At 42.2% G+C, this 12,497-nt stretch overlaps 1 protein-coding gene and 1 long non-coding RNA gene across 2 annotated transcripts in view; one reads left to right on the forward strand and one right to left on the reverse strand.

Moving 5' to 3' along the window:
• LOC142495100 (uncharacterized) overlaps positions 1-12,497 on the forward strand; it is a 168,149-nt gene that overhangs the window by 143,429 nt on the left and 12,223 nt on the right. The window lies entirely within an intron of this gene.
• ADAMTS20 (ADAM metallopeptidase with thrombospondin type 1 motif 20) overlaps positions 1-12,497 on the reverse strand; it is a 293,501-nt gene that overhangs the window by 8,650 nt on the left and 272,354 nt on the right. Inside the window, exons 32-37 of the mRNA XM_075600093.1 lie at positions 9,247-9,447; positions 8,717-8,846; positions 7,780-7,871; positions 7,604-7,698; positions 6,331-6,464; positions 5,189-5,280 (exon numbers count right to left, since the gene is read on the reverse strand). Of these exons, the coding sequence (XP_075456208.1) occupies positions 5,189-5,280; positions 6,331-6,464; positions 7,604-7,698; positions 7,780-7,871; positions 8,717-8,846; positions 9,247-9,447 (744 nt within the window). The remainder of the gene's footprint in view (positions 1-5,188; positions 5,281-6,330; positions 6,465-7,603; positions 7,699-7,779; positions 7,872-8,716; positions 8,847-9,246; positions 9,448-12,497) is intronic.

Raw genomic sequence — 12,497 nt, forward strand, 5'->3', positions numbered from 1 at the left:
TGTTATTACAGCAAAAACATAGGGTTTTAGGATAGGTTCCAGACCTTTGGATGGTACTGGCCTTCTCTGTGTCTCGAGGCCTGGCCCTCTGTTCAGATCTTTGGCTGCAGTCAGCACAGGAGGGGCTGAAGGGTACATCTCTATCCACTGGCAGGGAAGCCCTGAAACCCCACCACTTAAGGGGTTCCCGGACAGCTATTCTGGGTTTGGGCTACTGGACCTAGTGTCCATTTGTGATGATACTCCAGATGACGCTGATTGTTGTGAGAGTATTTTCTAAATGACCTAAAAAACCTAGGGGATTTAGCAACTGGTATATGACTGGAAGCTGGTATCTCCCCCTCAAATTTGTCAGACCAACCACCCCTCACCCCAAAATCCCAGTCCCTTAGATCAGTGGATAAACCAGGGGACAGATCATTACTGGGAAAATGAGACAAAACATAGATGGGTTCCGCAAGGGCAGATGTAATGGGGGTGGTCATGGCACTGTCCTGAACAGGGTTGACACTGGAATGGACATGGGTGGGTAAGGTCGGTGAACGGGGCCTAACAGTGTCCATAGCCAGTGCATGTGGGCAGGCTTACCACGGCTCCATTGGGGTGGTATTGGGATGGCATTACGGATCCGGTGACCCCTTCCTCTGGATCCGGGCCTGTGTAGTGGAGTGTCAGTAGGAGACTGTCCAGCACCACTGCAGCAGGTCCCGGCAGAGGTTCTGCAGCTGTAATAGGCGCCATCTTGTCGACGTCATCAGGGATCGACGATCTCGTGAGAGCCCCAGGCTGGCACCGGTACGGCAGCAAGGATGACGTCACGTCCGGCAGCGCCAGAAGTGCATCACAACTCTGCACAACGAACAAGGCCCCGACTGGCTCCTCGTCCGGGTAGGCCGCAGCAGAACCGTGAGTGAAGTAAAATGTGGGAGCCTCCCCATCCAAAGGTAGGGGACATCTTCTGGCTCCCAGGATTCACCGCAGATGGGTCTTTCACAGCTCTGGCATCTTCCTCAGTGTGTGGCTCCTCTGGGGCTCCGGATGCACCATGGCCTTCTGGATGGATGCCTCTGGATCGGGACTTCGCCTCCGACTGCAGGTAAGGGACTGTCTTTCCTCCGCAGGTCTTGGATGGCTTGCAGCGTCTTCTTCTGAGGAAGATAAGGACACCTCCTCCTGGGTGCGATGTCAGGGCACCACACATTCCCTGGTGGCTATTGGCATGGAGCTTGCCCGCTCCCGTGCTGCCAGGGAAAGCACACCCAACACCCCCAGGGCAGTCAACTCACCCTCCCGGTGTAACGCCTGTGTGCCCGCAGACCTGGCCAGTCCCCAGTACTGAGGTGGGTAGGGTTAACACACGCACCCACAGCAGTGAGGGCGTGCCCGGAGTGTGGTAGTGCGTTGCCGGGCCTGTAGAAAGATGGTTAGAGTATACTTGCAGCTCCTTGGGATATAGAGTTCGGTTAGTGATGTCCGTGTGCCAGAGTCTAGGGCAATAGAGAGCAGGATAGTGATGTCCGTAAGCCAGAGTCCAGGGATAACAGAAGTCAGCAAAGTCATATCCGTAAGCAGGGTTCAAGGGCAGGAGAGAACAGGGTAATCCAGTACAAGCAGAGGTCAAGCCAGGGAGATCCAGGGGTAAGCAGGAGCAGGAACAGAAGCTGGAAAACACAGGAGAGCCACGCATAGGACTGCACACATAGATGTTACAAAGAACTATGCAGAGAAATGCGTTAGAGGAAAGACTGGGGTTATAAAGGAGGAAACACCAATGGGAGAGAGAGGAGGAGCAGAAGGTGAAGTGAGAGGCAGCAGGGACAGGTGAGAAGGAGAGGAGGAGGAGACATGTGAGTCAGAGAGGGAGATAGCCAGTACAGCATGAGAGGAGGAGCCAGGGGTCTGGGAAGGCCTACAAGAGGAGCGTGTGCGCGCGTCCTCTATAAGGTTAGAGTGCGCACGCACAGGCTGTGTCAAGAGGCGTGTGGAGCCGGCGCCGCAGGGGCACCCGTCGAGGGCAGGAGGAGAACCGGGGGAGAGTCTGCAGGAGGTAAGGGGACCGGAGTGGGAGCAGAGGGAGACCGTGAGCGGGGAGTGCCGTAGAGGGGAAAGGGAGACTGAGAAGACGTGCTTGCCCTGCGGGGAATGCGCACAGACGCTGGGAGAGCGTCAGGGGCTGCCGCAGAGGGACGAATGTGGGAGGAGGAAGGAAGAACAGAACGGGGAGGAAAGGAAGGGACATGAGAGGCAGGAGGGAGAGCAGCGCCAGAGACACATGGAGGGGAAGGAATCCCCTGAACCATCACACCCGGTCAGCATACACGGGTTCCAGACCTGAAACTGTCAGCAACTTCGCAGGATAGGCCGTTTCTGGCACCAGACCACGGGGGCATCCGGGCACAATGGTTAGGGCACACGGGTCCACAATGTCGTCTGCAGGAGGGACAGCTGTAGGGGCCGCACCGGTTGGTGTGGAGGCCCGTTCGATTGGCAGGAAAACGACGTCGGCTGGCCCAGGGCTGGCAGGCCGCATGAATAAGGCCCTGAAGTGCTGACACTGTGCATTGGTGCTGACATCGCCCCTAGGGAGCCAGCAGTTCGGGAATACACAGCGCAGGTGACACGGTCGTTTACCGTGACCACCAAGTAGCCCCCTGGTAGATAGTAATTAGCAATCACTAGGGTAGACATTTTTGTTAGTCTTTCTTTAGCAGTATGAGGCAGTGTAGTAAGCAGCAGTACACAACAGCTCTGTGGAACTGAGTTGGATCAGGGCGTAGTTGGCTCCTCCAGGGCAGGGACGGTCTCCGATTGGCTCTTGGGTGTTCCCCTCCCCTACGTGAAATTTAGGACAGGGGCATAGAAGAAAAGTGTGTGACCTGGCAAGACTGAGCCAGTCACAGCCATGGGCGGTACCTTGGCTCCGAATAGCTTGCAACTGAGTTTGCAGAAAACAGCTTGCAACTTGCTGCAAGCCCATACAGTCCCGGTTTTCTGGCAGGAACGCCATTTTGAGAACACAGTCCATGCGGTGGACTCTATTTTTAGCACAATAGCACAGTCCATGAGGGCAAAAGGTACACAGCGTCCCTGGCAACAACTCAGGGGCCCGTTCCTTACATTGAATTGGCAATAAATTAAGGGTAGACGCTCCCTAGACATTTCCCACGGGTACGCCCCAACCACTGGTCTAGATCTAATGAAGGGTACACGTTCCCTGGAAAATTTCCAACAGGGTACACCACAACATAGTCTTTATCTTTAGTAAGGGTCTAGGCAAACCCCTCCCTGGTGTAGCTTCAGAGAGAGGTTCCCCCTTCCTTAACTTGAAATGGGGGCCAGGGTCCATGTGATGCATCTGGGGCTCGGCCCCTGCTTCTTCTGTGCTGCACTGCCCTGAAAGCCTGCCCTGTTCTGCATCTCAGCAGTGCCTCCAATTGTAGCACTACCCTCCCCCCCCCCACCCTCTGGGAGATCTTGTTTAAGCCACAGGTCTTATGGTGGTCGTTACCTGTGAGGGTTCAGGAGAGATGAGCGTCCGCGATGGTAAGGGGAAACAGGACAGGCTTTTGGTGATCCTCAAGCTGATATTCTGGCTCTGGTGCAACACCTCCAGTCATAGCAGGCTCCAGGGTAACTGGAGACAGTCCCCAACATGACAGTCTTCTCTTGCATACCCCTATCCAATAGACTGTAGGCTCAGGCAGGGGTATATAAAACAGGATCCTTTATTGTAACATTCACTGCAGGTGTTATTACAGTGAATGCATAGGATTTTAGGATAGGTCCCAGACCTTTGGGTGGTACCGGCCTTCTCGCAGTCTTGAAGCCTGGCCCTCTGTTCAGATCTTTGGCTGTAGTCAGCCCCATCTCTATCCCTGGAGGAAGAGACTAGAACTGCATGTCTCAACCCCAGGAGGAGGAGACCTGGACTGACTATAATTTAGAGTACTTCCTCCCTAAGGCACAGAATGGGGGAGGGCACAAGGTCTGCACCATGATTGGCTACAGACAGACCCCGTTCACCTCCACCCCTGTCACTCAGAAAGGCAGCATGAGGGGGGGAGGCAAACCCCACAGGATAGCCTGCCACTGCCTATAGCTACTAGGACTTACGTGACAGGAGACAGGAAGTATAACCTGGACCAGCCATGGCTACATATGCATACTGCTGCGGCAGCGTTTAATCTAACGCTTGCCGGGAACTGGCCGGGAGCGCCGCAGGTCTTCTCTCCGTTTAAAAATGGATTTTCCAGCGCGGCGGCCACTTCAACAGATAAGCGCTAATGGCGCTTACTATTGAAAGCGCCCGAGGCGCGGGAAAACCATCCGGTTCTCGGCCGAAGACTGCCGCGCACCACCCGCGCTATTTTTAAAATGCGGGGGCAGCCGCATTAGGTTTAGCCTGGTCGCCTTTGTATATGTATGTAATGCCGTGGAAGAAAGGGAAGTATACTTTCCTGTATCATGAGTTGATGCAACTCATAGTTTCATTGTTCATTTAAGAATGTGTGATACAAATGTTATATATATATATATATATTTACAGTATATATTTGTATCACACATTCTTAAATGCTGGTAATCAGTGAACAAACAAACCACATTTTGAAATGTTATTGTGGCAATGCCATTTTGTGTTGCATCTAAATATGATTTATGTAGAAATAATATATAATGACTATTAGTGTTTAAAAATGAGTGTTAGTTTACATTTTTTTTAGTCAATAATAACAGAGCTCTTCTTTATATTGTGATATTTTTGTTAGGCCAAATAAATAATTCTACTATACATAGAAAGTATTGCCATCTTAGCTCCATGTCATTTTGTGATTTTAGTCTATCCCTGGTCCTCCAAGGCTATATTACCCATAGGAAAACAGGGCTTTTGTAAACCAAAATGCATTATGTTGAGATAAATAAAATGTGTGTGCTGGATCAAAATCTCATAGTGACCTGGAGTTAAGTAGGCAACATGGCATAAATATTGTACATAGCAATTGACGTCACTAGTTCATACTGGCTAGTTTTGATGAGCTCCACTAGACATTTTGGTATTTGAGTAAAACAAAGAAAGACCAAAATACATTACATATTTACAAAACGGTGCACAGCCATAAGACACCTTCTAATGATGGAAGAGACTCAAGTGAATTTAAGTGAATGTAATACGAATATCATTTATTCATACCTGTGGGCACTTGGCAGCACTATAGCAATCACCTGCTGTGGCAAATGGGACTGCTCTTCCAAGTACAGTTTGAGCAAACAGAAGATCTGTAGCTAACAAACAAAGCAAGATGCATTTAGAACATAAAAACACTTTTAATTTAGGGAAATACATTTTGCATTCTATTTATTGATAGTACGACAACATTTATTACTCCAAAAGAAGTGTGGTTTCTGAGGTATTTAAAACAACTGTTTCAGAAATATCCTGAGTGGTAAAGTAATTTACTTTAAGCCAAGTTACCAGGAAATAACATTTATAAAACATAGAAGGACATACTTTTTGAAAGGGATTTCCAAGCAAACTGAAATTGTTTATTGGTGGGTGAAGGATTTCAGATGAATGTAGCTATTGTATGTGTAGATGGGGAGAAAAAGTGCATGTTATGGCTGATCTACTCCAGCTGTGTAGAGTATGTCAAGGTGGATTAATGCTCTGTTGGGTTTGTAGCCAAATGACCCTTAACAGTGAAAACTAGTTCTCACCAACTGCTACTGCAGAGTCCATGATAGACAAGAATAGAAGGGCCTATCTTGCTTACTATAATGCCACACTGATCGTGTTTCTTTTGCAAACAAACCTAAAAAACATACTATAATTGTCCATTAAAACACCATGCCACAGTATGTTATTTTATAGATTACACCTCAATCACAAAAGAAGTACAAAACAAGAACAGAGTTTTCAAAACTGCAGTATAGGAGAGTTTAAGTTATAGTAAATTCAGTTCAAGTACTGTACTTTAAAAACTTGTTATTTGGATTTGTTCAAAAATCAACTTGTATAAATTAACAAATGTTGTTTTAATTAACTTTTACAAATAACTGTGTTGAATAGTTTTTAAACATACAGTAACCAAGAACATACTCTAAATTACAAATAAAAGGGTACTCTCAATAGAGTGGAGATATATGATAAGTTGTTTTTTTTTTATGTAGACCTGCAAAGTTAATACCTTACATCTTAAACATACACTATGTACTTAGTTTGACTTTGGAGTATGTGTTTTTACATAAACTGTCAGAGTAATGAAATTGAAAATGTTATGTTCTGTTTGCATCAAGCACATAAAGACTTATTAAGGTATATCTGCAGAAACTTACTTTTAATTTGCATTGAGATGATGTCCAGCCTTATTTTACTAAAGGCAGTATATCCAGCTGCAAGATAGTCATTTTTACATGCACAGTCTTGTCTTCTGCTTCCATTAAAAGGGCACTCATATGGATTTTTGAGCCTAGGAAAATATGTTGCACATTCTTAGGGCATGAGCAGTACAGTAAATTCATGAACATAAATAACCTATATTTAAATAATTTATGATAAAAGGCACAAAGCAGCTGTATAGGGGAGGGTTCACACTTTAACTGTAGCTATCATCATGCTAATAAACAATTATTTCGTTACGCACTGAAATTCATCTCTGGGGGTGGGGGGGGGGGGATTCCATTGATTCGAAAGCATTCAAGGAATACCTACAGTAGAAAGCAGTTGGTGAAAATACATAATAATGACTTATATTTATATAAGTTTAACCAAATTGGATTAGGAAATATAGGAAATGTGTAACATCCCTTTAAGGTCCTCCCCCTGGTTATAAAGCAAATTTGTTTTATGTTTTAGAGTGTGCTATAATATTTAGAACTGAACTTTAAAAAGATAAAAATTCTACTGAACAAGATTTTGAAAACAAAAAACAAAACCCGACTAGCTTTATTTCATACACTTAATATTTCATAGTATATTTCCTATACTTAAAATAATAAAAAGTATATGAATTCTGAAGCCCCTTCAATCTCAATAGTAATTATGAATCAAAAGATTATAAAGCAGCATTACCCGCAGCACTATTTTTATCTTCGGTTTTAATATATGCAGCATTTGATTATAATTAAGGAAAAGTAATTACCTAAGCTGACGATCGATCCGGTCTACTGTGATCGATCAGCTAATATCCTGCTCTCTGGCTGACACTGAATCAATCCTTCAGCCAGTGGAATGCCTCAAATACAATGTAACGTTATATTGTCTATTGTTACAGCTTGCAGCTTAGACACAGTCTACTGCTGGGAATACTGCAACACCTTCCCATCTGTGGTCATTTGTTGACAAAAATCTTGCACTGCTGGGGAGGTGGGGAGGGGGTGCTATAGCAACCACAGGATGCTCAGTTAAAACTCATTAAAATGGCATTGAGTTCAATTTATATATAAAAAAAAAAATGCAGTAAGTATTATCTAATACTACAGATCTGTTTAAACACAATTAGGATATTGAATGTTTTGCTTCTTGTCAGTTGACGACACTCTTTGAACAACAAAATTACAGCAACTTTCGATCGTCTCTTAATTTTTTTGGCATAAATTTTTACTATACCTATATCCAAATACTTCTGAAAAGTTGTCTGTTTCACCTTTAACCAACGTTATATATTCTTTTGGGCTATCTGATTGCATTCCTGAGCAGTAAATCTACAAAAAACAAAGAACAACATTTTACATAGGATCCCTTATACTAAACACCAATGCTAAAAGTGTTTTAATACAACGTACCTTTACTCTTCTGTTGCTAATTTTTAGTGTATATTCACCATCTGTTTGAATATTTTTCAATAGGCTGATTTCTTTACAGCTTTTAAAATCACCTAAAATATGAATAAATATAACCGTAAATACAAATGCACAGTTGTATGAACTTGATAAAGCACATTGGTGCGAAACGCGTAGGTGGTTCTCTCTCTTTTTTTGTACATGACCAAATAAACTTTTTTTTATTGCAGTTCACCCTCTTAACACTTTATTGAATTGGTGATGAACCGCATGCCCATTTTTTATACATGTTTACAGCTTTTAAAATCACCTAAAATATGAATAAATAGCAATGTACAGTTGTTTCAGTCCTAAAGTCTGAAGGCACATACCTGTTTTTGTTTAAATACAGACATCCTAAAATTGCTATATCTAATAAATTATATACTGCTGCCACTGAATCATTGCATTTAAAGCAATAAAAAATGATATATCAAAGACGCGTTACCTCCTATTCAGAATATATATCATTATTATTTTTTTTAAATGTATAAGATTCTATGTTTCACCATGGACAAAAGGACATATCCCCAGTAACAATATCTCTGGTCAACAGGTAATTAAGTGGAAAGGAATAGCCTGTTTTTTAAGCAAGACATCCTCCACAGAACCCCCATCCACTTGCACCAATTGTACATCTGGAAACTTACCAACTTAAAACAAATGTACAGTATTCTTTTTCTAAATAGGATATTAGCACTTATATTTGCTACTGGGCCATAAGGTTGATGCAGTTTTTGCCACAATATGTTTTAAGACTATGTTAAAGCACATCAATGATGTCTGCAAAAATGATGTCTGCAACTGAGCTGAACTGCGGTTCTTCCTCAAGATAAATTATTATATTTGTGAAAGGTTGGGCTTAAAGGTATTTACTCAGACGCTAATGATAATTACTTACAGTCTTTTGACAAACACGTCTTTCTGGCAGGAGGTTTCACATGTGATGGACACAGGTCACTTGGAAAAGCGTTTTCTGTCATGCATCCCACCCTTCTCTCCATTATTCCAAGTCCACATGTTACAGAACACTATTCAGAGATTACAACCAGATGTCCTCTTATAAGCACAAGAGCCAACAATAACGGCATATGTTTCTAGTACTAAACACTCTGAGTTATGGGTAAATATTTTATTTTTGCCAGAACATTTAGGGTTGTCACATTTTTTTTCTCACATAACTGTTCAATACTGAAGGAAAAACACAACGGCATATACTAAATTTATCTTACTGCAGTTTAGGAACACTACTGTATATTAGGATTATTTTGTCATAAATTAAATAACACTAATTTGGGCTGTAGAAATGACAAAGCTTCATACTTAATACAAATGCACTTCGTATAAAATAAACTAGAAAAACATATGCTAAACATACTGTATACAATTGAAGTGGTTAAAACATACAGAACATTCAATATTTTAACTAACCTTGCTCCATTTTCCCACTTTCCAAGAGATGGCTTGTACACAGCTCTTTCCATTACATTTATGATCAAATGAATAAGGTCGAACTGGACAGCTTTTATAGGATATTGTTCTAAAACCAAAGGTATACTGATTGTGGGTAGGGTGCACTTTTTTGCAATATGTTATTCTTTGCTTGTAACCAGGCCAGCAGATACCTGTACACTAAAACAATAAAGTTCTGTCATTTTTCTTACAATAGTGATATTTAAATCGAGTGTCAACATAATTAAAGTTTACTCCAAAGAAAATAGAAAAACATTATTCTTGTCAGTACCATTTCAAAAGGCATAGCATCGTGACATCATATTTAAACCATGAATTTGGTTTGCTAAATATAAGTTGTGCCATTGTACAGTGCATATACAGCAGCGGCAGCTTTTATTCGAGTAAAAGCCGCCGGCTGCATGCGTCTGGGAAGCGGGGGTGCGGGGAAGCAGAGGGGCAGAGCAGGAGCCGGGTACGGGGTCGGGAAGGGAGGAAAATTGCGCGCGAAGTGGAGGGGGGGTGCGTGGGGGAAACGCGGCGGCGCGCGGTTGTTACTGGCGGCAGCTGGGGTAGATCCCGGCTTGCCGGCGGCATTCAGTGCAATAAAAGATGTCGCTACTGTATACGGTACAGTATCAGATGTGCGTGGTGTGGATTGGACACTTTCATAACATTCTATATACTATATTCACAAGGTAATATAACAAAGGCTATGGTTTAGTTAAAATACAATGCATATATAAATACAGTAAAAGTTAAATTTTTGTTTTAATTAAAAATAATTTGCACATAGTAACATTGTACATTTCATCATATGCTCATATCGAAAATCTTGAGCCTAAATTGGTTTACATTAATTATATGGAGCTTTATACAAATGTTCTGCTTCCAGAGCCCCTCAAGCTTGCAGGAAAACTGCACATTACCAGAAGCTGCAAGACGCCTTCCAGACGCTTAGTAAATAAAGCGGTAGGTGGAAGGCGTCTTGAGGAGCTACAGTAGGAAATGTGGTGCAGTCTACAGTAGATCACCAATTAGTAAATCGCTCATAAGCGTTCTGGAACTCGCGAATCTTCTGTGCAGAAGACATTGAATATCTTGAAATGTTGGATACAGCTACTGAATATCTATGGCTTATGATTTAGTAAATGGTATCAACAGCAAAAAACACACTTCTCCAGGACGGTACCTACTAGAACTGTATACTACATCATCTAAAGTAAATGACATAATATAAAATTGGCTGTAAACGACTATTACAGTAAAGTCTGTCCCAATGTGCTCATGGGTAAAATAGCTTAGCTAACTATTTCTATTTTCAAAAATGTTAGAGAAATAGTGATGTAAAAATATTTTGGCTGGGACTCTTAACATGGGTGCTATTTTGATTTTCTAGCACTCATTTATAACTCACCACAGTTCACTGAGAAATTGGAAGTATAGAATGAGAATGTAATTAGTCTTTACAAAGACATTATTAAGTGCATTAACATACAGTACTAATAAAAACTAGTAATAATAAAGGAACATTATAATGCAGGTAATGCAAAGCTGATCTTCCACGACACGCAAGAAAGCCCTGATTGTAATCAGGCTGCTTCCTTACGGCGACCTCCTCACCAGCAGTCAACTCGAAACCTATATTAGAAAATAGAAGCGCCAGCAGAAGGAGTATCCGGATATTGTATTTAATGGCTCGATTAAAAAAAGTATAAAAACATCATTAGTTACACCCGCAAACACAGCGTGAATTCAGGCGTGTAGAGCAAGATCTCTCCATGCAGCAGAGAATATACATGAACTTCCTTCAGTGGCATCTGCACCTCCCACATCTCCATGTCCTTGTGTCTATGATATCACTGAGGGTCGCGTGTTCACTCATCGCTTACATTTCAGAAAGAGGCTCACAAATGTTGTGTTTCACCGGATAACACATTAATGCTTTATGTTCCAATCCTTAATGCGAGCTGTGATTGAAGAAGCGACCCTCTGTAACATCCTAGACATGAGGACGCAGAGAGGTGGACGTGCAGATACCACTGAAGGAGGTTCCTGTATTTCCTGCTGCATATAGAGATCAACTGTGATCTTACTGTAAACACCTGAATTCACTCTGTGTTTGTGAGTGTAACTATTTATGTTTTTAAACTTTTTTTATCCCGTCATATTAAATACTACACTATCAGGATCCTCCTTCTGCTTGCACTTCTATTTTTCTAATGTAGATTTAAATTAGTCTCTTTAGCAGTTTAATATGTTGTATGCTATGTTGTATTTGTGATTGTGTTGTTCATAGTTATCAGCTTTGCATTTATAAATATCTTGTTTATTATTAAAGCAGAAAGTAAGGTGAAATCACCTATTATCCGAGCAAAACTATTTCTCAGTCTATTTAAAACATTCTTAGTTTGGGGTGCTTTTCTCAAAAAAGTGTGGCAACATTTTAGATATAGATAACAAGACAAAAAGAGAGACAGCCCACACAAAAGCACTCACAGTTTGCCTATTAATTTGAAACAACAAGGCAATACATCAAAATACAATGTTTCAGGCCCAGAAAGGGCCTTTCATCATACACTTACCTGATAAAAGTCAATTTCTGGACCTGAAACGGTTTATTTTGATGTATTGCCTTGTTTCTTTTCAAATTAAAAGGCATTTGAATTTTACCACAAGATGCTGCAGTTGGAGTGAATACATTTTGTAAGATATAATTATAGCAGCAATCCTGCCCGCTTTTTCCAGCACCTTTCTTTTTGTTGAATCCTGCCAAATGTGACATCTATTTATATTACAGTTTTTGAACCAGGTGGGCCCACAGAGTTGAACAGCTTTATTTTATAGCTTCAGGGACCCCTCGGTTCCCCCAGATGTATAGTTTTCGTTGCCGGTGGTTATCCAATAGAAATATCCAATACAAAGCTGCAACGTCATTAATTGCGACTTCCTATTGGCCTGGGCTGTGGTGGCCATTTTGTTCCCTTGGCACGCAGATGAGACCATGGCACCAAAAACTGTACATACAGTATTTGGAGTAGTACAGCTCCTGGTGACACTCTGGTTCAAACACTGTAAAAAAACAACAAGACCAACAACACATACAGGTTTAAACTACTGAATGGAACAGCTGTTTCTTTATTGCAATCCCAGCACAGTGTGAAATTCGACCTAATTTTTAAGTGCTTCCCATACAAATTTATGTATTTTCTTTTTGTGTCGTTAATACC

This window comes from Ascaphus truei, chromosome 5 (assembly GCF_040206685.1).
Source record: "Ascaphus truei isolate aAscTru1 chromosome 5, aAscTru1.hap1, whole genome shotgun sequence".
Classification (NCBI taxonomy): Eukaryota; Metazoa; Chordata; class Amphibia; order Anura; family Ascaphidae; genus Ascaphus; species Ascaphus truei.